General features: G+C 52.8%; 8 protein-coding genes across 8 annotated transcripts; 6 read left to right on the top strand and 2 right to left on the bottom strand.

Annotated features, from left to right (window-relative positions):
* Positions 1–2,226: 2,226 nt before the first annotated feature.
* Positions 2,227–2,585, top strand: VTN31DRAFT_6405 (uncharacterized protein; the record flags this gene model as incomplete). The annotated part of the gene is made up of 2 exons (XM_069407012.1): positions 2,227–2,267; positions 2,357–2,585. 2 exons carry the CDS (start codon positions 2,227–2,229, stop codon positions 2,583–2,585), a joined length of 270 nt encoding a protein of 89 aa, XP_069258580.1.
* A 1,221-nt stretch (positions 2,586–3,806) lies between these two features.
* Positions 3,807–4,376, top strand: VTN31DRAFT_6404 (uncharacterized protein; the record flags this gene model as incomplete). Its single annotated transcript, XM_069407011.1, has 1 exon — positions 3,807–4,376. One exon carries the CDS (start codon positions 3,807–3,809, stop codon positions 4,374–4,376), a length of 570 nt encoding a protein of 189 aa, XP_069258579.1.
* Positions 4,377–8,190: 3,814 nt separating this feature from the next.
* Positions 8,191–9,675, top strand: VTN31DRAFT_6403 (uncharacterized protein; the record flags this gene model as incomplete). The annotated part of the gene is made up of 4 exons (XM_069407010.1): positions 8,191–8,315; positions 8,378–9,184; positions 9,254–9,336; positions 9,386–9,675. 4 exons carry the CDS (start codon positions 8,191–8,193, stop codon positions 9,673–9,675), a joined length of 1,305 nt encoding a protein of 434 aa, XP_069258578.1.
* Positions 9,676–10,087: 412 nt separating this feature from the next.
* Positions 10,088–11,946, bottom strand: VTN31DRAFT_6402 (uncharacterized protein; the record flags this gene model as incomplete). The annotated part of the gene is made up of 6 exons (XM_069407009.1): positions 10,088–10,090; positions 10,142–10,376; positions 10,432–10,502; positions 10,552–10,716; positions 11,647–11,676; positions 11,734–11,946. 6 exons carry the CDS (start codon positions 11,944–11,946, stop codon positions 10,088–10,090), a joined length of 717 nt encoding a protein of 238 aa, XP_069258577.1.
* A 616-nt stretch (positions 11,947–12,562) lies between these two features.
* On the bottom strand, positions 12,563–13,302 carry VTN31DRAFT_6401 (uncharacterized protein; the record flags this gene model as incomplete). Its single annotated transcript, XM_069407008.1, has 2 exons — positions 12,563–13,201; positions 13,255–13,302. The coding sequence occupies 2 exons, from the start codon at positions 13,300–13,302 to the stop codon at positions 12,563–12,565; spliced, it is 687 nt and encodes a 228-aa protein (XP_069258576.1).
* A 625-nt stretch (positions 13,303–13,927) lies between these two features.
* On the top strand, positions 13,928–14,850 carry VTN31DRAFT_6400 (uncharacterized protein; the record flags this gene model as incomplete). The annotated part of the gene is made up of 4 exons (XM_069407007.1): positions 13,928–13,952; positions 14,130–14,455; positions 14,512–14,670; positions 14,728–14,850. 4 exons carry the CDS (start codon positions 13,928–13,930, stop codon positions 14,848–14,850), a joined length of 633 nt encoding a protein of 210 aa, XP_069258575.1.
* Positions 14,851–16,314: 1,464 nt separating this feature from the next.
* On the top strand, positions 16,315–17,557 carry VTN31DRAFT_6399 (uncharacterized protein; the record flags this gene model as incomplete). The annotated part of the gene is made up of 4 exons (XM_069407004.1): positions 16,315–16,390; positions 16,499–16,590; positions 16,660–17,095; positions 17,166–17,557. 4 exons carry the CDS (start codon positions 16,315–16,317, stop codon positions 17,555–17,557), a joined length of 996 nt encoding a protein of 331 aa, XP_069258574.1.
* Positions 17,558–19,536: 1,979 nt separating this feature from the next.
* Positions 19,537–20,419, top strand: VTN31DRAFT_6398 (uncharacterized protein; the record flags this gene model as incomplete). The annotated part of the gene is made up of 2 exons (XM_069407003.1): positions 19,537–19,831; positions 19,902–20,419. The coding sequence occupies 2 exons, from the start codon at positions 19,537–19,539 to the stop codon at positions 20,417–20,419; spliced, it is 813 nt and encodes a 270-aa protein (XP_069258573.1).
* Between the last annotated feature and the right edge of the window lie 328 nt (positions 20,420–20,747).

The raw sequence follows: 20,747 nt of genomic DNA, 5'->3' as shown, positions 1-20,747 counted from the left end.
TCATCCCGCAAGCCGGGAACCCGGCGATGATAAAACATCTCAGTACCAATGAGAGAGCAGTATCATGGGCTATCCGCCAAGTAGGTCTACTCGTACATTGCGGGGTGATTTGGCGTCCGCGAACCTGCATTCCTGCAGGGTACAAACATCATGATGCACTACATACATGAAAAGGCGCATTATTTTCAGGGCAAACCCTGGAGTGAGTCATTCTTGCGGCTTTGCGTGGTCGCAAGACCGCCTGGCGGCTGCGTTGTTCATCGGCCACACTCAGTCTCTGGGTTGCTGGGCAAAGGTCGACGTACTCGACTTGTCGTTGTGCAGATGGCGTCTTTGGCGCTGCTCATTTTCATTTTGGCGTTTCGCATTATTGTTCATCCCTTGGATTTTCTTTGTTGATTGTTTTATTGTTGTTTTATGTTTTTAATCACAAAGGAATAATGAGAGGTACCTATTGATCGAGTCACACCGCACTAAGCGCACAAAAATAAGACGGATAATGCGAGGCGGATGCTTTGTTGTCCAACGGGGAACAAGATTTCTGGCATTGGTGATCCGGTGTGCAAATGGTTGGACATCAACACCCCATCCGAGCACGAGGAAGAAATTCGGACAGGATGATTTGATCACATCACTTGTCATTTCTTTTTTCTTTTCATCCCATCTTGACCAATCTCCGAACAACATCGCACAATCCTCACCTCATCAGCCAAGAAACAACACAAATCGAAGGATCTCAAGATTGCCAGCAGGATGATCGACGCCAGGGGCCTCGTCGAGATGCGCCGTCTGGTTGGGCCGTGTCGATAAGGCGGTTCCCCGTGTGTGATAGATCACTGTTCGCGGGGCTCCTGGGGCTGCGGAACGCCCCGATTCCCCGCCGCGGCAGCCGGGGAAAAAAGCCCTGTGATCCCGTGAGACAATGACTAAGCAATTGATAATCACCTGCCGTCTTTGGTATAGTCTGGGCTCGCCAAAAGAATAGGTCTGGACTCTGCCCGCCTGAAGGGGTTCGGGGAGAAACCCCGTTCCATCGCCTGCCTTCGGAGGGTTTGTCCGGCGGACTTCGAGGAGATTGTGCGACAATTCATCCGCCGTCAACTGTCAAAAGGGATGATGCAGAATGGTTCCAAATGAGGACTCTTTCAGCCGCTCTCGTCCATGTTCTCAGTCTCTATTCCATTTGTACCCATCATAAAATAAACATCAGACACACCAAGTTCCTCTGCCGTGGTGAATTTCAAACACGGAAAGTATCCGACGGAAGAGCGGTGGCCGATGGACATTCCCCTTTGGGAGACTCCCCGAGTCCAGACCAAAGCTGACCAGCATCGGTCAAACTCCGTCAAGGGATTCTGTGATTTATGAATACATCTCCTACTGAATCCGGAAGGTAATGTACAGGAGCTTTCTGGAAGAATACCCGTTCAGGGACACGTGGGGCTGAAGACTCCCGTTTGGAGCGCTTTCCCATTGGCCAGATTGGGATGTGACTAAGCATTGCTGCTCTCAAGATACTGCCAAATACAGAATAGTAAGGGGAAAGGGGTTTTGCGTAATGCCGATACCCGACGCTTTATGCACGGTAATCTGGCAGAAGGATGATCGATGCATGAAGACTCGATAAACGACAGCTTTGTCATCGTTCTGCAGCCATTTAACAATTGACCAGTGTCTAGAAGATCATGGCATTGATTTAACTATGCGTATGTACAGTTGGTACCCAACCTGGTTGTGGCTGTCTCAGAGTCTTAATGCGGTGAGTCTCGCTGGAAAAAGAAAAGAGTTTAGCTTAACTATTTAGTTAACCTAAGTACTCGTACTCGTAGGCAAATCCGAATTCCAGGCTCATGGGAAGATTGCCCAAGTTGACTCGTCTTGTGGACTGGTCCTTCGCGCTGGGACCCAAGGGAGCGGTCCGTTGCGCAGCGGAAGCACTAACAAGTCTCCCCGGTGGATAGCCGCGCACTAGGCGCTCTTAGCGGCCTACCCAGTACATACCCACCAATCAAGCGAGCTCCTCTAAGAAAATTGATTGGACGGGGAAAATGCCACCGCAACCATTGCCAATTTGCCGGTGCTCCTGGCGCTGCCAAGCTCTCTGAGCTTGAAGGTTCACTAGCCTGACTAAGCCTCTTCCCAGTTCCCACCCTGCAGTCCCAATGGACTGGTACATGGAATCAACCATTGTGTCTGATTGCCCCTGAATCCCAGCCCAGACAACCAATGCCTGCTTCCTCATCCATTTCTGCTCGGGAGAATTACGAGTAGGTTGTCTTCGTCGACAGTTCTGCAACATCGTCTTGTTCCGCATGTAGGCCTACTGTTCTTTCTGACCTGTATGATTTTGTATCAGTTCCCCATCCAGAGATGACCATCCATCCCCGGGCGTGCCCGATTCATTCGCCCTGAAGCCCCTGTCCGAAGCACCCCAAGGAGCCCGCGGAACTGGGCCGCCGCTGTCCTGGGACACGCCAAATGGCGCAGTGGCACCAGCGGAGCAACGCCGTCAGTTCCGCGTAACCTGGCGCATTGAGCAGACAGGGCAGCTGGTGCAATTCAATATGTACTTAGCTTACTCGTAGGTTAACCTAAGTTTGTATCCGTATTGCCGTGGATAAGCTGAATTTGGCAAAAATCCCAATCTCCTGGCAGCGATACGGACGAGAGGATCCGATCCGTACGGGCCGTTGCTGGGGACTACCACATTAATGGGATTCTGATAGTAAACTCATAGTTCTCGCCATTATTAGGAAGAAACTGCTCCATCCGGGGAGCAGAGTAAGGCGCATTAAGTTCATGAAGTGCAAGTGGATCAATTCCAGGATTACGGATCATCGTGGAGGTTTCTCCATTCCTTCTCCTGAGGTCGCTGGGGGGTACAGTATTTAGAGATGAAGGAGCCCCAGTTCTGGTGGCCGTTTCTTCCAGACATCAGCTTCCTTGCATACTCTGCATCATCCATCGACTCCATACTCGACTCCGTAAGAGTACATTAGCAGGTTTCTCTCTTGTCCACTTGCATTCACCGCCACCACCGCCACAGCTCTGGACTCCAAGAGAACAGAGCTGACATTCCCAAGATCAGGCACCCCTTGCATCGGACATCGAGCAGGGCAGGGCTATTCCCCGCAAACATACTTTTGGATCTGGGGGTTGACTACAAAGTCTTGTAGTACATGACCTTGTTTTGTTTTTTTCTTGTTTGTGTGAGTTGTTTGTGATTGTTGAGTTGGCTTTTCGTGAGTTGTCTTTGTTTGCGTGGGAGACATTTTTTTGGGCGCTGGTCTGCTAGTCTCATATCCGAGGAAGACACAATTGGGGCCCAACGGTCAAACGGCTAAAAAGCCCAGGCCCAGCCCCATCTTACGCACACGCACCAACAAAGCCTCGGTCTGACCCCCACGCAGTCGGCTCTGGTGTTCGGATCCGCTGCAACCCTATCGGCTTTTTATTTTCTTATGCATCGGTCTGGATTCTTGTGATCGTTGTGGGCTTTGTTGTTTTTTTTTTTTTTTTTTTGAATCTCGTCGCGGTCACCGCCCTTTCAGAGCTGTCATATTTCCTATCCCTTGTTCTCACCTCGCTTTATTTTTGTGATCTGTCCTCCACGTCGATCTCCCTTGATCGTCTTCCTGGATCTGTCAACTCTCTCCGCAAGGGGTTCCTCCAGAGCCAGTCTTATATCTTTCGCTGTGCTCTCCTCGACTACTCATTCTCAACTTCTACTCAACCGGACCACCTCTCTGATTGACCGCTGCTACAACAACTTGCTCCATTTCCAAATCTCTTTCACACCCGCCAAAATGCGGTTCAGCTTCAGCTTCGGCTCTACCACATCATCAACATCAACGGCATCGTCGCCTTCCTCCCTACCGCCGCCGCCACCACCACCAACGCCAAATGACAGCCTGCTCGACATCACTCCGCGCAAGTCTTCTTTTTCCTCCAGCATGGGCATGAGCGCAGCATGCGCATTCCCGTCATGGCCCAAGGGCGACTGCCTGCTGAGCCCTGACTCCGAGACCACCGCCAGCTCCTACTTGTCCGATGAGGATCTCTGCTTTTCCAACAGCGACATCACCACGCCGCCGTCCGAGACCGCCATCGACGAAGACCCGGTCTCGGATCCGCTGAATGACCCGGAGTTGACAACCGAGGAACAGATCCGGCTCATTCAGCAGGCCGACGAAGACGAGCGCCGGATGCGATACCTCGCCCACGTCCAAGCACATGCACGCGCACAGCAGGCATTCCGCGCTGCGCAGCTGGCCGCTGCCGAGCGCGAGGCGGCCAAACGGAAGAAGGCGCGACGTGTCCAGACCAAGCGCCGAACCACATCATCATCCAAAGCCGCGGCTGTGCCACGCACATGATCTAGCGGCCCAATTCCATCCGAGGGTTCTCCTTCCTTCCATTCCCCAGAGCGATCCTCCGCTACCAGCGCTCGATTCCACATCGCGAGTTTACCCGATTAACCTTGTCTTCCGTTCTGTCGGCGGATTTCCGCTTACCGCCTTCTTTTTTTCTCCCTTTTTCCCGTACTCGCGTCTCGGAACGGAACGGCGAATTTGATTCGCTCTGGGCCAATCAACCGCGGTTGCGGCGCGTATCGCTCCGGTTACATTACAATACCGTCTCGGCCTCTCGCCCCCACGCCTCGGACCGCGGCCTCACCGCCTGTCGCTCCGATCCCTCCATCATCCACGTCTCTCCTTATGACTCACACTTGCTTCTCCGACACTCCCCCGGTTGCACTGCATTTCATGTGTGATCTGTGATTTTGTGTGTGCCTGTTTCCTAGCGACGGAGTTTTCTGGTCTTGTGTTCTCTGGTTTGGTCTCGATATACCCCTTTTGTCTCGGTTTGTTTTTTTTTTACTATACCCATCCTGTACTGCCTTGTGAGCGTTGGTCTGGCATGTTCATAGTGATGCATCCAATGTCATAGTATCAATATCTAATACTTTACATCAGAAAAGTCTTTGTGTGTCTACTTTCGTAGTGGAAACTTTGAATCGCGTCATCTCCCTTGTGCCAAGGCATCAATCTCCCTCAGGTTCTTAGCATATCATGCCGCTGTTGCCGCGATTTAGCCAAAACTGCCTTCGAAGCGTTCAACCGTTTAACCTTCTGACTGTAGACGGACCGACGCATCAGATCCCTGATCCTTCGCCAACTCTACGTAAGTGCCGAGATTCCAGTTTATCAGCCATCACCGCAGAGGACGGATTATTAATGACCGAAGAGGCATGCCCATTACTAATCTTTCATCTCGGAAACATCGCGGTCAGTCCGAACAGTGCAGCGAGCCGTTGCAGTTGCATTTACACTTCATCGGATGTGGTCATCGTCGAATGTGTGGGTTGTCTACCAATTCCACGGCTAGGATCGATGAACACCCCACGGGGCCGCCTCCGGAGTCGAAATTGGAATGCGGCTGATACCCGTGGCGGGCACAAACTTCATTCCATAACGGAGACGGAAGTACTCTAAGTCCCGGGAATAAGCTTCTCGGGATGGGGCTCCGGAGAACCGTCTGCCGCAACGTTCTTTGTTTTCTGTTCGAACCTCCCCTCGCGGACTGTCGTCCTCTTCTGGCCCGATCTGATCGGTTCACGTCCTTGAGCAGCGTTTAGCACTCGTACTTGCCTCAATGGCGTACGCTCACTGCATACTGCAGTTTGAACGGCAGATACGGTCCTGCTGCGTTAGCCTAGCCGTTGACTGCAGTGGTTAACGGCTGGGCGCCGGCGGAAGGGTGCAGGATCTCGAATAATCTCCTCGTTTGTTGCCATGCGAGTTTATGCGAGCCGTTGAAGCCGTTGTGGCCAAACTCAAAAAAAAAAAAAAAAAAAAAAAAAAAAAAAAAAAACCGGAACTCACACAGATTCTGAGACGCTGGGCATTTGCATCGGATAGCGGTTCAAAGGTCAAAATGCCGTCAGCCCTACGAAGCCATCCCACGCAACCACTATAACAAGCTTTTTATTGTTCGTCGCGTCGGGGGATGGTACATACATTCTGATCTCGCCAATTATGGCGCGGCAACTGCCGAGACTTGGGAGTGCTGGTCACGGCGGTGACACCCCGGCAGCGCTGCCGTCAGATCTTGCCCGTTGCCGGCGGCTGCCGCGAACCCCTGATGCTCAGCTTTTGCCCTAGCAACCCGATCCCCGTCTCCGCGGCTGCGACGTATATACAATGTGGAGGCAGCGTGTTTTCCAATTTTGGGAAACATCCCTGGGCCTCTTTCGCGGACAGCGCGTTCGTTGTGGAAGAGGTACTTATCGGATCATGTCCCTGGATCTAGCTTCCAAGGGCAACGGACCCAGCTTCGGGTCCCGATCGAACAACCGAAATCCGCCCAACGCTAGGTCCTGGGAAGCGGTATCCCCGCGGTCTTTGTGGGCGACCGTGGTGATAAGGCTCTCAGCTGCACAACCCAGCGAGTCGTGGACGACCTCTTCTTGCACCTGGTTGATTGACGCCTTCTCATCATGGTAAACATACTGCATGTATTGATATTTGATGCTAAACTTTGCAACGGTACAGTAGTCGGTGTTTGTTGAGATTCAAAGTTCAATGGACGACTGACGGTACTGTCGGAGATGTCAATCATCCGTCGGACAAAGCTGGCCAAATGTGCTACCTGTGCAATTGCTGTCAGACTTTGTTGTGTATGACAGGAATTGATCATTGTCCAGATACATGTCTTGGTGAGGACGAAAAAACTGAACAGTGGTCTCAAGCATATCTTGGACACGCTTCCATTTATACGTACCATCGTCATTCATCCCCCTACTGCAAGATGACCATGTCCACCGACAAAGGCACCATATGCAGTTGAAGCTGAAGAAACCAAGTGTCCATATGGTTTCTTCCCTTCGAGCAGTATGGAAGAGTACACCAGAAGCCATGGGTTGCACAAGTCCTCAGTGGTTGCTCCCTTGTTACCTTGACTTCTGGAACACAAAACACTTCAAACTCTCACCGGACTCTGCTCCCATACAGAGAGAACCTTGCGATACTATGACCATTCCCATGCGACGGTTTCCCGGGCCATCAGCCCTCGCCCCCAACCCCCCATGACAGAGCAGACAGCTAGACACCGGCTGCTGCTGGGACAAGGGCAGGACATGCAAATTGCTGTATGACAGCGGATTGGCAGGCGCTGTACGACGTCGACATGGAGCCGTTCCCCTGGAACGATGCCTCCGAACTGTTCCCAAAGACCGGGATTGGGTTCTCTGCCCTGTTCCTCGGGGATGCACTCCTGCACTTGATGTTGAGTGAATGTGCCCCACGGGAACTGACCGTTCCGACGTACGGGGCCTTCTTCTATTGACCTAGTCCGATTTGAAGGATCACGGGAGGCTCACGCGGTTTCTCATCGATTTGGCCTTGCGCGACCCCGAGCCTCGTCCTTGTCTTCTTCGGTGCTTCTTATATAACCCGCAAGGCTGGGGTAGTCGTCTTTGCCACGAGGCCAGTTGGCGCCATATACGGGTTACCGCCGGGACATGCAGCCTGTCAGAGCATGGTCAGGTCCCAGCCATGATGCGGACACTTGGCGCGACCGTTCTTCTGTTCCCCCTGCTCTGCACGTCGCACACACAATTCGTTGTGCTGTGTATCCATGTCGCTTCATTTGACTGTCAAACAATTCGTGCCGTTGCGAAACAGGTCATCCTGGGGTACAGTTGTTGCACGGGACATTGACAGAGGCAAACTGATCATTGGCTAACAGGGTATATATATAATCCATCAAACTCATCCCACAGTAAAGAGCAACTCAGAATGAATGACACCCACCATGGCAGACGGCAACAACTACCTACACATCTTCGACGGCCGCACCCGCCAATGCTACCAGCTGCCCATCACCCGCAACACCATCCGCGGCGCAGACCTCGCCGCCATTCAGTCTCCCATTGACAATGATGCCGAATCCATGTACAATCACCGCGGGCTACGGGTATATGATCCAGGTCTGGAGAACGTCGCTGTGATGGAATCGAGTATCACTTTCGCGTAAAAACAAACACACCATCTCTCTTTTTCTTTTCCTCTTATAGATGTACGTGCCTCCCGTCTGATCTATCCCAGAGATGGCCATTCATCGTCCCCAACGCTCGAATACCGCGGCTATTCCTTCGAAGAGGTCGGCCGCGCCTGCGACTTTGAGGATATGACCTGCTTGATCATCTGGGGGCATAAGCCGTCGGCGGGGGAGAAGCTTGCTCTGCGCCGGAAACTCGGGCAGGCGTGCGTGGATGTGCCGCAGACAGTTATGGATGCGATTCATGCTTTGCCGTGGGTTGAATTTCAATCCTGACTTTCTCTTATTTGTTTCATGCTGAAACGGCTTGGTCAAGGCGATCAACACCTTTCTATCCCCTCCTCCTCACCGGCCTCTCGGCGTACCTTGCCGCTCGCTCCGACACCATCCCCGCAATCACGGGGCGGAACTTTTACCTGGGCAAGCCAGAGCACGCCGACGACGCCATCATTCACACGCTGGCAGCCTTTGCCGTGATCCTCGGCATCGCGCACTGCCACCGCGAAGGGCTCGACTTTCGGGCCGCAGACCCAGACGCGCCGCTTCTGCAGAATGTATTCCGATTTCTGCACCTGGATCCATCGCCCACCGGAGCCCCGCTCGCAACAACAACAACAACAACGGTGCAGTCAATGTGGGTGCAAGGATGCGACCATGAAATCGCCAACTCGACGGCCGCGTTGCTTCTCGCCGCGTCGACGGTGACGGACCCGGTGTCCTGCGTCATGGCCGCGCTGACGGCGAGTTACGGGCTAAGGCATTTCGGCGCCGCGCAAAGGACCTATCCGACGCTGGAGGCCATTGGCAAACCCGACAACGTAGCGGGGTTTCTCGCGTCGGTCAAGACTAAGAATAATAATAATAATAATTCCTCCCCGGATGGTGCGGGTACGACGCATGAACGCATCCCCGGCGTGGGCCATCGTGTGTACAAGGGGGCCAAGGATCCCCGCGTCGAGCCCATGAAGAGGTTGCTCGTCTCGCTCGCGGCGCAAGGGTTTAAGGATCCGCTTCTCGAGGTGGCGTATGAGTTGGAGAGGCAGGTCAGCGCCGATCCCTACTTTCGTGAGCGGAACTTGCACGTCAATATCGATCTGTATTGGCCGTTTGGCTATACGATGATGTGAGTTTTTCCTCCGTCTTTTTTTTTGCCTGCGCTCATACTGATTGTCCTTTCTGAAAATCTGAACAGAGGAATCCCCTCAAGCCTATGTCTGCCCATGTTCCTAACCAGTCGGATGATCGGGTTGATGGCTCACTGGCGCGAAGCAATGAGTGAGTTGAACCCAAAACTTCACCGATCCCAGCGACTGAGACCGAGCAGGTCAAAGACTAAGAATGTGGCGACCGCAACAAATCTTCACTGGCCAAAGAGCTCAAACAAGAGCAAGACAGGTGGCGGAAGCGTCTTTACGAACTCGAGAAACCAATGACGTTTGCGGGCCGTCTGAACAGAACGGCGCTGAGCTGCAGCAGCAGCATGGTACAAAATTGCAAACCGGCTCGCAGGTCGAGTGTGATGATGCGCTGGATGAACTCGGACCAAAAGCATCGCGAGATAAATACCCATTTGGTAGTAAGGCGGATGCTCGAATGACCGAGCGCAGGCATTAGTTGTCAGGACAGCCATGAGGATTCTCTGTTCTTGGATTAGCAGTCATTCCAGGTCGTGTTGGTAGAGATGCGAGCCTCATGCGAGCCGTTGGCAATGTCTGCAGAGATTGTACCATTTCTCATTGACTTCAAAAAACCTGTTGAGAATCGAAGGCATCCGACTTGCCAATTCAAACTTGGAATGGAAGAGAGCATACTACATTGGAATCCAACTGATCTAACGTATACCATCGCTAATGATGCAAAATCTATACGGCCAACAAATCCATTCACCAAGCCCTACACCGTACTTCTGTCATCGTTGAAACATGCAGAATACAGCCGCAAAAAAAAAAAACAAACCCTGAACAATAATACCATAAACCCGCAATAACCGAGCTCAACAACCGATACCCCATATTAAGACAATCGCTCACTGCAATAATGTTAGCCAGTCTTCGCAGGCGAGAATTGAAACTTCACTCACCGAAATCTCGTCCATGTTCACGTCATTGCCATTTGTGGCAGGTTGTGCCTGGGCAGTGTTGCCCTCGGCGGTATTCGTGTTGGCGTTCTCGTTGTTAGCAAAGTAATCAACCATCTCCGCGTCCAACTCCTCCACAGTCTTCTTTCGAGGGTTGCGACCCCGGCGGCCGGGTCTGCGTCCGCGTCGGGACGGTTTGCCACTGGTTGTCGCCGCCTTCGGCTGCGACTTAGGTTGTCTGCATGCCCCATTAGAACGTATCCGATCGGAGAATATCCATACGGTACACTTACGCGACACGCTCGGTCAGTGGTTTCGGTGCGGGAACCTCAGGGACGTGCGTTGCGTCGACAACGAGCTCAATCTATTCCGATTAGCTTCGAGGGAGAAAAGAGAGGAAATTCTCGACGCACCTTCATAGGACGACCATCAACCAAAAGGCCATTCAGCTCCTTGGCAGCTTTGGCAGCCGTCTCAGGCTTCGTAAAGATGATGGAAGCAATGCCACGGCTGGTGCCATTTTGGTTGTAAGTCAACATAACCTTTTTGACCGGGCCTGCGGACTTGGAGAAGTATTCCTATAGCGCGAACCAGATCAGTATATCGAAAGAAACCATTGTATCGACAAGCGACGCCGGGGATAAGACGGATAAGCGCGCGACGAAATCGAACTTCTGGAAACAAGAGCATCAGCGAGCACATAATGACCAGGAGTAGGCCAGTCCATCCAGCATGGCAGTGATTACACCGCTTGGTGGGGCCCTCCTCCACAACAGTCGCATCGAGAACTCGTCCAAAAAATAGAGTTTTCCTCAACTGGAAATGGTGCGATCCACCAAACGCAGGCACCAAGGCAAAGACCACATTTTCGTTCACAGCGGCAGGGCATGGGGCCGTCCAGCAGTGACGTCGCAATATGAGCGGTCCCCGCAAGCTCGTGGACCAACTCTCATCAAAACTATGACAGGACAACGTTCTCTCCCAAGACGGCATCCCCGTTCCAAAAACCCAGTGTATGTCGCGGGCGAAGCGAAAATGGGTGGCTGTACTATCCAACGAGAAAAAAAAAGCACTGGGCACCAATTGCACGGACACCACAACGTGCTAGACGCGGTGCTGCTGATTCATTGTGTGCTCGCTGATACCCCCAAAATCGCGAAGAAAGAGAAAATAAATGACCCATCAAGGTATGAACTTGGGGTGGTGCAGGGTCCCTCTTCAGCATAGCCCGCGCTTTACGGCAGGTGATGGGTGCCGCAAGACACGAGAGCGCAGGGTGGATATGCATCTAACAGGACCCAACAGAGCTCGACCATCAACGCGTCATCCGCTTCGCGGCAAGCGAAAAAGCGAGAAAGGAGCTTCTATCTCGTGCTGGGCACTCGAACAAGTACGATCCATTCTCCACTGGAGATGGTCGCCTTGTGAATGCTCCTAACCGTCCGCGCCTCAAAGGTCTCGAAAAAGAGGACGATGGAAACCCAAGGCGTAGCGGTCGATCAACATACCTTGATATTGGCTTCAGTGACATCGGGCGGCTGGGTCACAGTCAGCGGATATGCCTTTGATCAACGAGACAGTTTTGAACAACTTACCAGACCGCTCACGATGATCTTGCTGTCAACAAGAGGGGCGGTCGAGCCGGTAGTAGTACTAGGTTTTGTGGTGCCTCGATTGGCCCTGTTCTTGCGGATGCCACCGACAGGAGCCCGGGAAGCACCCGATCTGCCACCGCGAGCACGATTCCGACCGCTCTGGCGGCGCGACTTGGTGATGTCATCCAGAGACTGATCAAGCTTGGACGCCATTTTGCCTAGATGAGATCGAGATGTGCCGAGGTTGATGGTCTTTTGGAGATGACGCGACTGAACTGACGGGACTCGAAGTAGCCGCGAAGCTGAGTCAGTGCTGACAACGGCAAGCCCGGCGAGCGAGTCGAGCCACCTGAGGAACACGCGCTGTCGGAGTTGGGGATTCGACAGCGAGCGGTTTCGTAATAGAAGCAGCTGGTGTCTGTTTGATGAGCGATGAAAGGAGAAACGGAGACGCGACTCTGATGGTTGAGGGATGAAGGAAAAACCATCCAGGCTGGGTGAGGCAATTCTCATGTCTGGCTCAGCGCGCTAGTCTGTATCTGGAAGTACGGCTTACATAATTCCTTAGGTAGATCCGCCCAACCCCAACATGACTCAATCCCAGTCCAGGCCGTCTCAGATCAAAATAGAAACTCCATGTGGATCTTTGATGGATTGATGGGATTTGACTGACCATCGTCTGCGCTACCTATCGAATCCAGTCTTGTTATGACATTAGTCGTATGTATGTACAGTAGCAACTGCTAGGAACAACAAGACCTCTCAGAGGACGTGACATCGTGCAAATCGTACGCCGTAAAAGCATAACATGACAAACACATCAGCCTGATCAGCTCTTCAAGGCTTCCAATCGCCCTCTCATCTGCTCGAGAGTGGCCTCCTGGTCTTCGAACTCCTCTTCCGCCGGCGCAGCCTCCTCGACCGGCTTGTCCGCTTTGACTCCTTCGACCTTGGAGAGTTTGCCCTGCAAAATCTCCTGTAAAACTTTGTCCACCTCCGCATCGGCCTCCTCCAGCTCGTCCTCGACAAGCTCGTCATTGGGCAGCGCATCATCCACCATCTCCTCGATGATGCCGGCCTTTACCAGCTCGGCGGAGAGTTGCCGCATGGTCCCGCTGAGCTCCGGTAATCGAACCAGTGTATTGACATCCTTCATGATTCCGGTGGATTTCTTGAGGCTGCCCTGGATCTTCCGGACCGCAAAGGCCTCGTTGACCTGCATCTGGACACTCTGTAGTTGCGCGCGGCTCGTGGATAACCGGGCCGTCTGCCGGCGAATCCGGACAAGTTCGCGCGCAAAGGTCTTCGTCTCCGCGGTGGCCTGCTTTGCTTGCGATGGGTTCCTTTGCGCGCGACGGTTGGCGGCGATAATCATCTGCCGAGTCTTGGCGTCCAGCGCTTTGAGCTGAGCGATATCGCGGTCAAGCTGGCGGGTATTCTGACGGATGAGTTGGTTGCATTTCCGCATCTAAGAGGACTGGTCAACGACGTCGAGGCATCTGCGGGGCAGACGGAACTGACTTGCGCCTGCGGATCAGGCCCGAATAGAACAGACTTGATTGTCTCCATGGTTAGATGGCCTCTGGCGCCTCTGCAAGAGGCTATGAGCAGTTTCGATCGAACCGGTTAACGGTTGATGTGAGTTCAGTCACGGCTGCAACCTAGGCCGGCGGTAAACGGTAGGCGGCGGTGGCAGGCGACGCATCGAAGCGCCCGCAACGTAACTAAATTTGGGAATACAATATGATTCTGAGACGCAGTACGGAGTAGATCGCTCACTGAAATACTGAACTATGCAAACATCGATTCCTTCGCTCGTAGTCTGAGCACCGCGGCCACTGACGTTGGTTCGGTCGTTACGAGGGTAGGGCGTGTCTGCCTGAGGCAGCAGAGAATGCCAAAATGGAGCAGTCTGGGCCAAGCCTGATTAACGTAACCTAACTTCTTGATTCAGTTAAGCGCTGATCTTAGTAAGCGCCTCAAACCAAACCAAACGCGGCAAACAGCACAAACAAATATGGGGCTTCCAGTAGTTTCTAGAGACCAAGATGAGCAGAGCTTAAGTGCATAGCAACAGAGCTGCATGAGCATCCGACATTAAAATCGCATTCGTCTCGCTGGATTCCACCGTCTGCGCTTGTTCAATCTCTTCTATCGCAACTCCCTCGGACAGACATCGCTCGGTACCGTCACAATGGCCTCTGCTCTGACGCCCGAAGGTAAGCAAAGCTCGAGCTCTTCGCCGCGTAACCCCGCTTTCCCCGTGTGTTTGTGGTTTTCGCGAATGCAGCCCTAGACTCATGTCGCTAGGTTTACAATTCCCGGGCCGCGCGACGGCGAAAGGGGTCTGAAGAGCCTTGGTCCGAATTATTGACTAACTCGAACGTGCCGAACAGTCACCTGGGCCCAGCGCTCGTCGGATTTGGACGCGGCCCGCAACTACCTCTACGTCTCGATCAATGTCCCGGATGTGCCCAAGGACCAAGCAGACCTGAAGATCACCGACTCCAACGTCTCGTTCGCGGGCACCAATACGAAGAATGTGAAATATCATGTCTCGCTTGACTTGTACGCCGACATCGATCCTGAAAACAGCAAGGTCCACCACAGCCCCCGCGGAGTTGAGATGGTCCTGCGGAAGAAGGAGCTTAAAGCCGAATACTGGCCTCGTCTGCTCAAAGACAGCAGGCGGGTTCACTTCCTCAAGACCGACTTCGACAAGGTGCGTTTCCGGTTCTGACTCTTGCTATCGGTGTTCAGCGCTGATGACGGTCTCAGTGGGTGGATGAGGACGAGCAAGATGAGAACAACGAGGACGACTACGCCGCCAACTTCGGCGGGTTCGGTGATGAGGGCGGCCTAGGTAACATCGACTTCTCGAAGCTGGGTGACAGCGGCGCTGCTGACTCAGGAGAAGGGGACGACGTTTCCGATGATGTATGAGCCAAGTTTCGTTTCTTTCCCGGTAGCATTCCCAGCTAACGTTCAAAATAGGAAGAGATTCCCGAACTGGAGGGAGATACCCCTCAAACAAAGCCGGATCCGAAGACGGAGGTGCAACCGGAGGGTGACGAGGAAGAAGCGAAGGAAGAAGCGAAGACAGGGGAATCCAAATAAACATCCCTTGACTGGTAGTGTGGTCTGATCCAATCCTTCGTGTACTGTCGCAGAAAAAGAAGAAAAAAAGGTTGACTAGCATAATGGATTTTAGATCCACTGAATCTCCGTTTTGGGAGGGGACAATTTCGTGGTCTCCATATCATGTCTGTTAGGTGCGCTGCACAAGAACCTGCTTTTCTGTCGCCATTAGACGGCAGCCTTCCCTATAGGGCATCGTGTCTTGTTCCGAGCATGGGCAGATGGTAGCACAGTTCATCTAACGATGCTCTGATCGATGTTCCAATGAGCTGGATATGACGCTTTTGTAATCATGGGCCGTTGATTTAGGGCTAGGCCTCCAATTAGGGCAAAGCTAAGAGGATTGTTAATGACAGTTCTCTCTTAACTACTCTCACACATGCTCCGAAACTGTCATCCTTGCATATCGAGGACAGCGCGAGCTGCCGAGGGAACTTGGACACATCCAACGTTAACATCGCCAATAGAGTCACTGGATACGTTGCAAGTACTATCCTTCGATCATGAATGTAGTTCGCGAACGGCCTGTTGCATCCATTGTCAACTTCTGTATACTTGCAGTCTACTTTATGGCGGTGACAGTAACTCATGCACTCCCAATTATGCACTCTGATTAAATGCCGACGGCATCTGACTGACACAACACACTGAACAAGCTCAGACGAAGTACCCCGGACCGTTTCAGCCCCTTGACCCGGCTCAGCAGCATTCATCCGTTCGGTCATTAAGTTCAGGAGAGCTTTCATAGCCTGGAAGAGTCGGGGAGATGTCGTGCCGAATCTGACAGCTTGAGCCAACTAGGGCCCAGGATGTGATAACATGGGCAGTCCCGCACTCCCGCTCTGCCTGCCCTATGACCTGAACCCGGACGGTTCGCGCCATCAAGGTCTCTATCGAGATCTACATCCCCACCCCTGACGTAAGCCTGCGGTCACTTTCAGGGTCATTTGCAGGGTTCTAGTCGTAGAATAATTCCGCTGGCTCCTTACTCAGGGACATGACTCGCGCAGTATAGTACTCCGCTTTCTCCGGGTGCTGGCCCGGGGGCCTGGAGCTAAAGACCGCTGCCTGAGAAGTTGATGCCTGAGTGATGTTCTGCGGAAAGAGGATGGGTACGAAGAACTGACTTCACCTACCGCATGACTCTCGTAGGGTTTGCGGAGATACCGAAGCAGCGAAATCGGCTTTCACGACTTAACTCCGGAAGTTAAGCCATAGACAGACATTGAATCGACTTATACCTGTCATGGCACGACTTCAGAGTTGCGAGCAGCATATGAGTACATAAGGACCAAGAAAGCGGCCTCATCCGCAGTATAGTATCAAGAGAAAGCATACAATAGCCACAACGAGTCAAAGTCCACTGCTCTTTTCCACAATTCTCTCGCATATTCCATCTTGAGCAACGTTGAGCAACCCTCTCATCACGTACTATTTTCCACCATGGCGAGTCGCAGCAGAGCAGCGCTTACCACGGTCGCCGACAAAGCCGTGGGCCCCGTAGGGTATGGCTTGCTGAGTGAGTAAATCAATCAAGCCTGCTCCCTCTTCGAGGTCCTTGCCAAGGGGGCATGAGTCCCATGGCAGGATCATTGCTGTCCAAATGCATTGACCCTGAGCGCTTCAGCCTTGACCACTCCGTGGGCGCCCGTTGAGTATCCAACTGCAATCAAACTACTGAAGACGGCGCTGGAGAATGGCGCCAACTTCTGGGATGGTGTACGTGAAGCTTCAAATCTCCTCGCAAATCGTTGCATACAAACAACAAGGGCTAAAAAATGCACCCAGGGCACCCACTATGGCACCTCCGAGGCAAACTCGTTGCATCTGGTCAGGGCTTACTTTGAGCAATACCCCGAAGATGCGGACAAGGTTGTTCTCAGCATCAAAGGCGCTTTCACATTGAAGGATGGTCCCGACAACAGCCCGGAGGGGATTCGCGCGTCCGTTGAGGAGGCGATCAAAGTGCTCCCACCAAGCATCAAGGCAATTGATATATTCCAGCCCTCTAGAGTCGACCCCAAGGTTCCAATAGAGACCTCAGTCCAGGCCTTGGCGGAGCTGGTCAAGGAGGGCAAGATCCGCAGCGTCGGTCTGAGTGAGGTCAGTGCGAACACCATTCGCAGGGCCCATGCCGTGCACCCCATCTCAGCCGTCGAGATTGAGCTTAGCCTCTTCACCACTGATCCTCTTCATAACCGCATTGTAGACACATGCCACGAGCGTGAGTTATTTCCTAGAACATAGCAGACCCGCAAAGAAGAAGCTGACGAGAGTCTTCCCTATCTTCAAAGTTGGCATTCCCATCGTGGCATACAGCCCTGTTGGCCGCGGCTTCCTGAGCGGCCAGATCCGCAAGCTGGAGGATCTGCCCCCGGACGACTTCCGGCACAGGTTCTCACGCTTCCAGCCCGAACACTTTGATCAAAACCTGAAGCTTGTCGAAGCTGTTTCGAGAATCGCGGGAGCCAAGGGCGTGACCACGGCGCAGGTGGCGATCGGATGGGTCATTCGCCAGGGTGGAATCCCTATCCCCGGCAGCACCAAAGAGGCACGCATCATTGAGAACACCAAGCCGGCGGAACTCACGGATGAGGACCTGGATGAGATCCAGAAGATTCTCGACACTATTCCGGTCTCCGGGGAGCGGTATGGCGGAGCGCAGGAGAAATTGCTCAATGGTTAGGTGTTCTCGCCGCTGAGTTCTGTTTATTCGCGCATGCGTGCACCTAGTAATTGAATGTCAGGCCTGCTTTTCTCAAGTAGTGGACGATGCGATTAAATTCGAAAGAGAATCTAGATGCATGGTTTGCCGAGGCAACAGCGGATCTCTAAGAAACTTCGAAACGAAGTACATTATCATAAGATGGTGATCTGATAGGGTGTGGAACTGCGGCTGAACCAACGTTGTCGTCTTGTCGATAGCATGAGGTAGGCCTACTCCGCCTCAGATTTGTGGAGATCCGGAAGCCCCTGCCGGCAATAATCCCGAGTACTACATACTACTACCTAGAGTGTAAATAAGGGAGTAGAAACTCGAGACGGAATACTGACTTGGTCGAGTCATCGGCAGACTTGATCCTAGAGGGTCTCGCCTGTCTATCGGGATTGGGCCCTTCGGATATCCAGCGTAGCAGCACCAGGCTCTAGCGTAGGATTACCTACTATTTTTATAGAGCCACACGTACACTGTGTCCTGGAGTCCCTGCAGAGAAAACAGAGCAGAGATCTAAGCGTGTCTCTACGATCAGATTCGTTGAGAACGCTTTCCTTTCATCCTCTTACAAAAAAAAAAAAAAGGGCCACTTTCCTCGTCCGCAAAGCGTCATGGAGCACGCATGGGCATCGATCTCACTGTCAGACTTGAATTGACTCACGGGTAGAATCCAGCGGCTCTTTGCTCACGTGGAAAGGAATACCCTTTCGCCGGCAGACGCTCCGGCAAGATCAAACGTGAACCGTACGGGCCACGAAGGCAATGACAGCAGTTAGATCATCCCGGGCATGGTTGTGCAGGCAAAGTCCACTTGGCGTCGGGAAGCCCCGGACCAGGCGCCACGTTGGGGGAGCACGGGAAGTCCCTCAAGGACGGTGAAGGAGCCAGGCGCGTCTATTCTCCGTTAGCTTCAGTGGCGACGGTACCGAGTTGTACCCGGGACCTCAAATTGAGGCATGCAACCACGGCTCTGCGAATTGGGGTCTGAGGTGCGACGTCTTGATGCGCTTGTCAAGTGATGCGATATTGGGCAAGTAGCTTGTCTCTCTTGCTGCTCTGTGAGGAAGCTGTGCAAGGCAGCACGGGCCGAAGTTTCCCCCTCGATGTCTGTGATGTATTTCCCAGTCTTCGCTGGGGGAGCCGCAGGCGCGACTGGATGGGAGCCTTGAAGGAGACGACCTTCGAGGGAACTCCGTGACCATCAGTACTCACCGCGAGCGGGACAAAATAATTTGGTCGTACTGACAAGAAGTTGACAGAAGTAGCAGAACCATGTGTTGTCGACGTTTGTTCCAAGAGTCGAGGCTTTCAGCTGGCTCACCAACCCCCTGGCCAGCGGGCACGACGTGTTCAGTTCATTGCCCGCATGTTCGTCGATGAGTTCAGTTTAATACACTACCATACTGCGTCTCTGGCCCGTTTTCATTATTCCGAGACACGCGCCCACATTCACGAGTATCCTCCATCGGTTCCTGTCGGGCTGCACCAATGACTTCCCCTTTGGCGAATTATCTTTGGTTTACCTTTGACACGAAACGATTTCTAAAGTCCGAAGAGTGGTGCCTAATGTGACGTTCTCCATTGTCATGCTGGACTGCAAGGAACTTAGGGTCTGGGACCCATGGTTCGCGGTGACACGAAGGGACTACCTAGGTATGTAAGCAATGGCCTGGTCCACTCGGTCAAAAATCGAGCCGACAGAGATCGATGGCAAGGCCGAGAAACCACGGCATCGGTGATAATGGTGGTGTTGATGTTAAAGTCCGCGAATGGCCGGAGATTAAGTTGATGATGGATAGCTCCAGGGCACCTGGATATATAGATCAGTGACCTCGTGAGCTATTGATGTCTTCAGTCTTTCCAATCAAGCATTTTTTTTGGCCAATTTCTGCTTCGTCTGGTCTCATCATCTCAATCGTCGCACTCTCCAGCACTGATTTCAAAAACAAATGGGTTCCGCGGACAAGAAAACCGTCCTCATTACCGGGGCCAATTCTGGCATTAGATACGAGGCTGTCAAAGCCCTTCTCGAGTCAAACAAAGCACATTACCATGCCTATCTCTGCAGCAGAGATCCAGAAAAGGGCAGGAAAGCACTCGAGCAGATCCGCGCGGAACTTCCAAATGTCACAAGCACTGTTGAACTTCTCCAGCTTGATGTCACCGATGACGATTCCATCCAGAAAGCCTATGAGCATGTCCAGTCCACCCAGGGCCGTCTTGACGTTCTCATCAACAATGCTGGTACGTCTGTTATTCCTTGTTCCAAGTTTTTGAAGGGGCAGCTCGACTGCTAACCAAGACATAATTTTAGCGGTCAACTATGACATTATCTGCGTTGACGGCAAAGTGTCTCTCCGTGAATGCTTCAACAAGGCCTATGATGTCAACGTGACAGGCGCTCACATCGTGACCTACACCTTTGTGCCCCTGCTGCTCAAATCTTCCGACCCCCGGCTACTCTTCGTGGCCGGGCTCTCGATGTTGACCCAGGCAGCGGAGAAATACTTCCCCACTCCACCACTCCCAGCAGGGTGGCCCAAGAAGGTCGACTTTGAGACCATCGGATACCGCTGCAGCAAGACGGCGCTGAGTATCCTCATGCTGGACTGGAACCACAAACTCAAGGCAGACGGCATCAAGGTCTGGAGCGTGAATCCCGGCTTGCTGCTCACCAATCTGGGCGGTGGTGGGAAGGCGCTGGAGATGATCAGGGCCAGGGGCGGGGGTCCGGCTAGCGAAGGGGGTGCTGTACTGAGGAGTGTGGTGGAGGGCGAGAGAGATGCTGATGTGGGTAAGATTGTGTCTAAGGACGGCCTCACCCCGTGGTGAGCGGTGGAAAACGTGAATCGGGTACATACATCATTTTACGAATACGAGCATTGGTGAACCGTGTTTGATATAGACAGCATGTTCAGAGTCATGATTAATGATACCGATATTCGACTTCAATCTTCTCATCGATTAGGTAGTGATTGAATGGCGAGTTGGGTATACAACAAGTGGTACATAGGTAGGTAAATTAGGGCTTCGCGAGGAGCAAGTTACGGTGGGTCTGCAAAATCGACAATACAAGACAAAGTACTCCGTAATCACTGCATTTATATGCCCCGGCTTCATAGTTATCGCTCAATTAGTACACCACTCGCCAATCACATGG

Source organism: Thermomyces dupontii, assembly GCF_041956625.1.
Source record: "Thermomyces dupontii strain NRRL 2155 unplaced genomic scaffold VTN31scaffold_7, whole genome shotgun sequence".
Classification (NCBI taxonomy): domain Eukaryota; kingdom Fungi; phylum Ascomycota; class Eurotiomycetes; order Eurotiales; family Trichocomaceae; genus Thermomyces; species Thermomyces dupontii.
The sequence above is the reverse complement of the archived record's forward strand: the minus strand, read 5'-3'. Positions and strand labels throughout refer to the sequence as shown.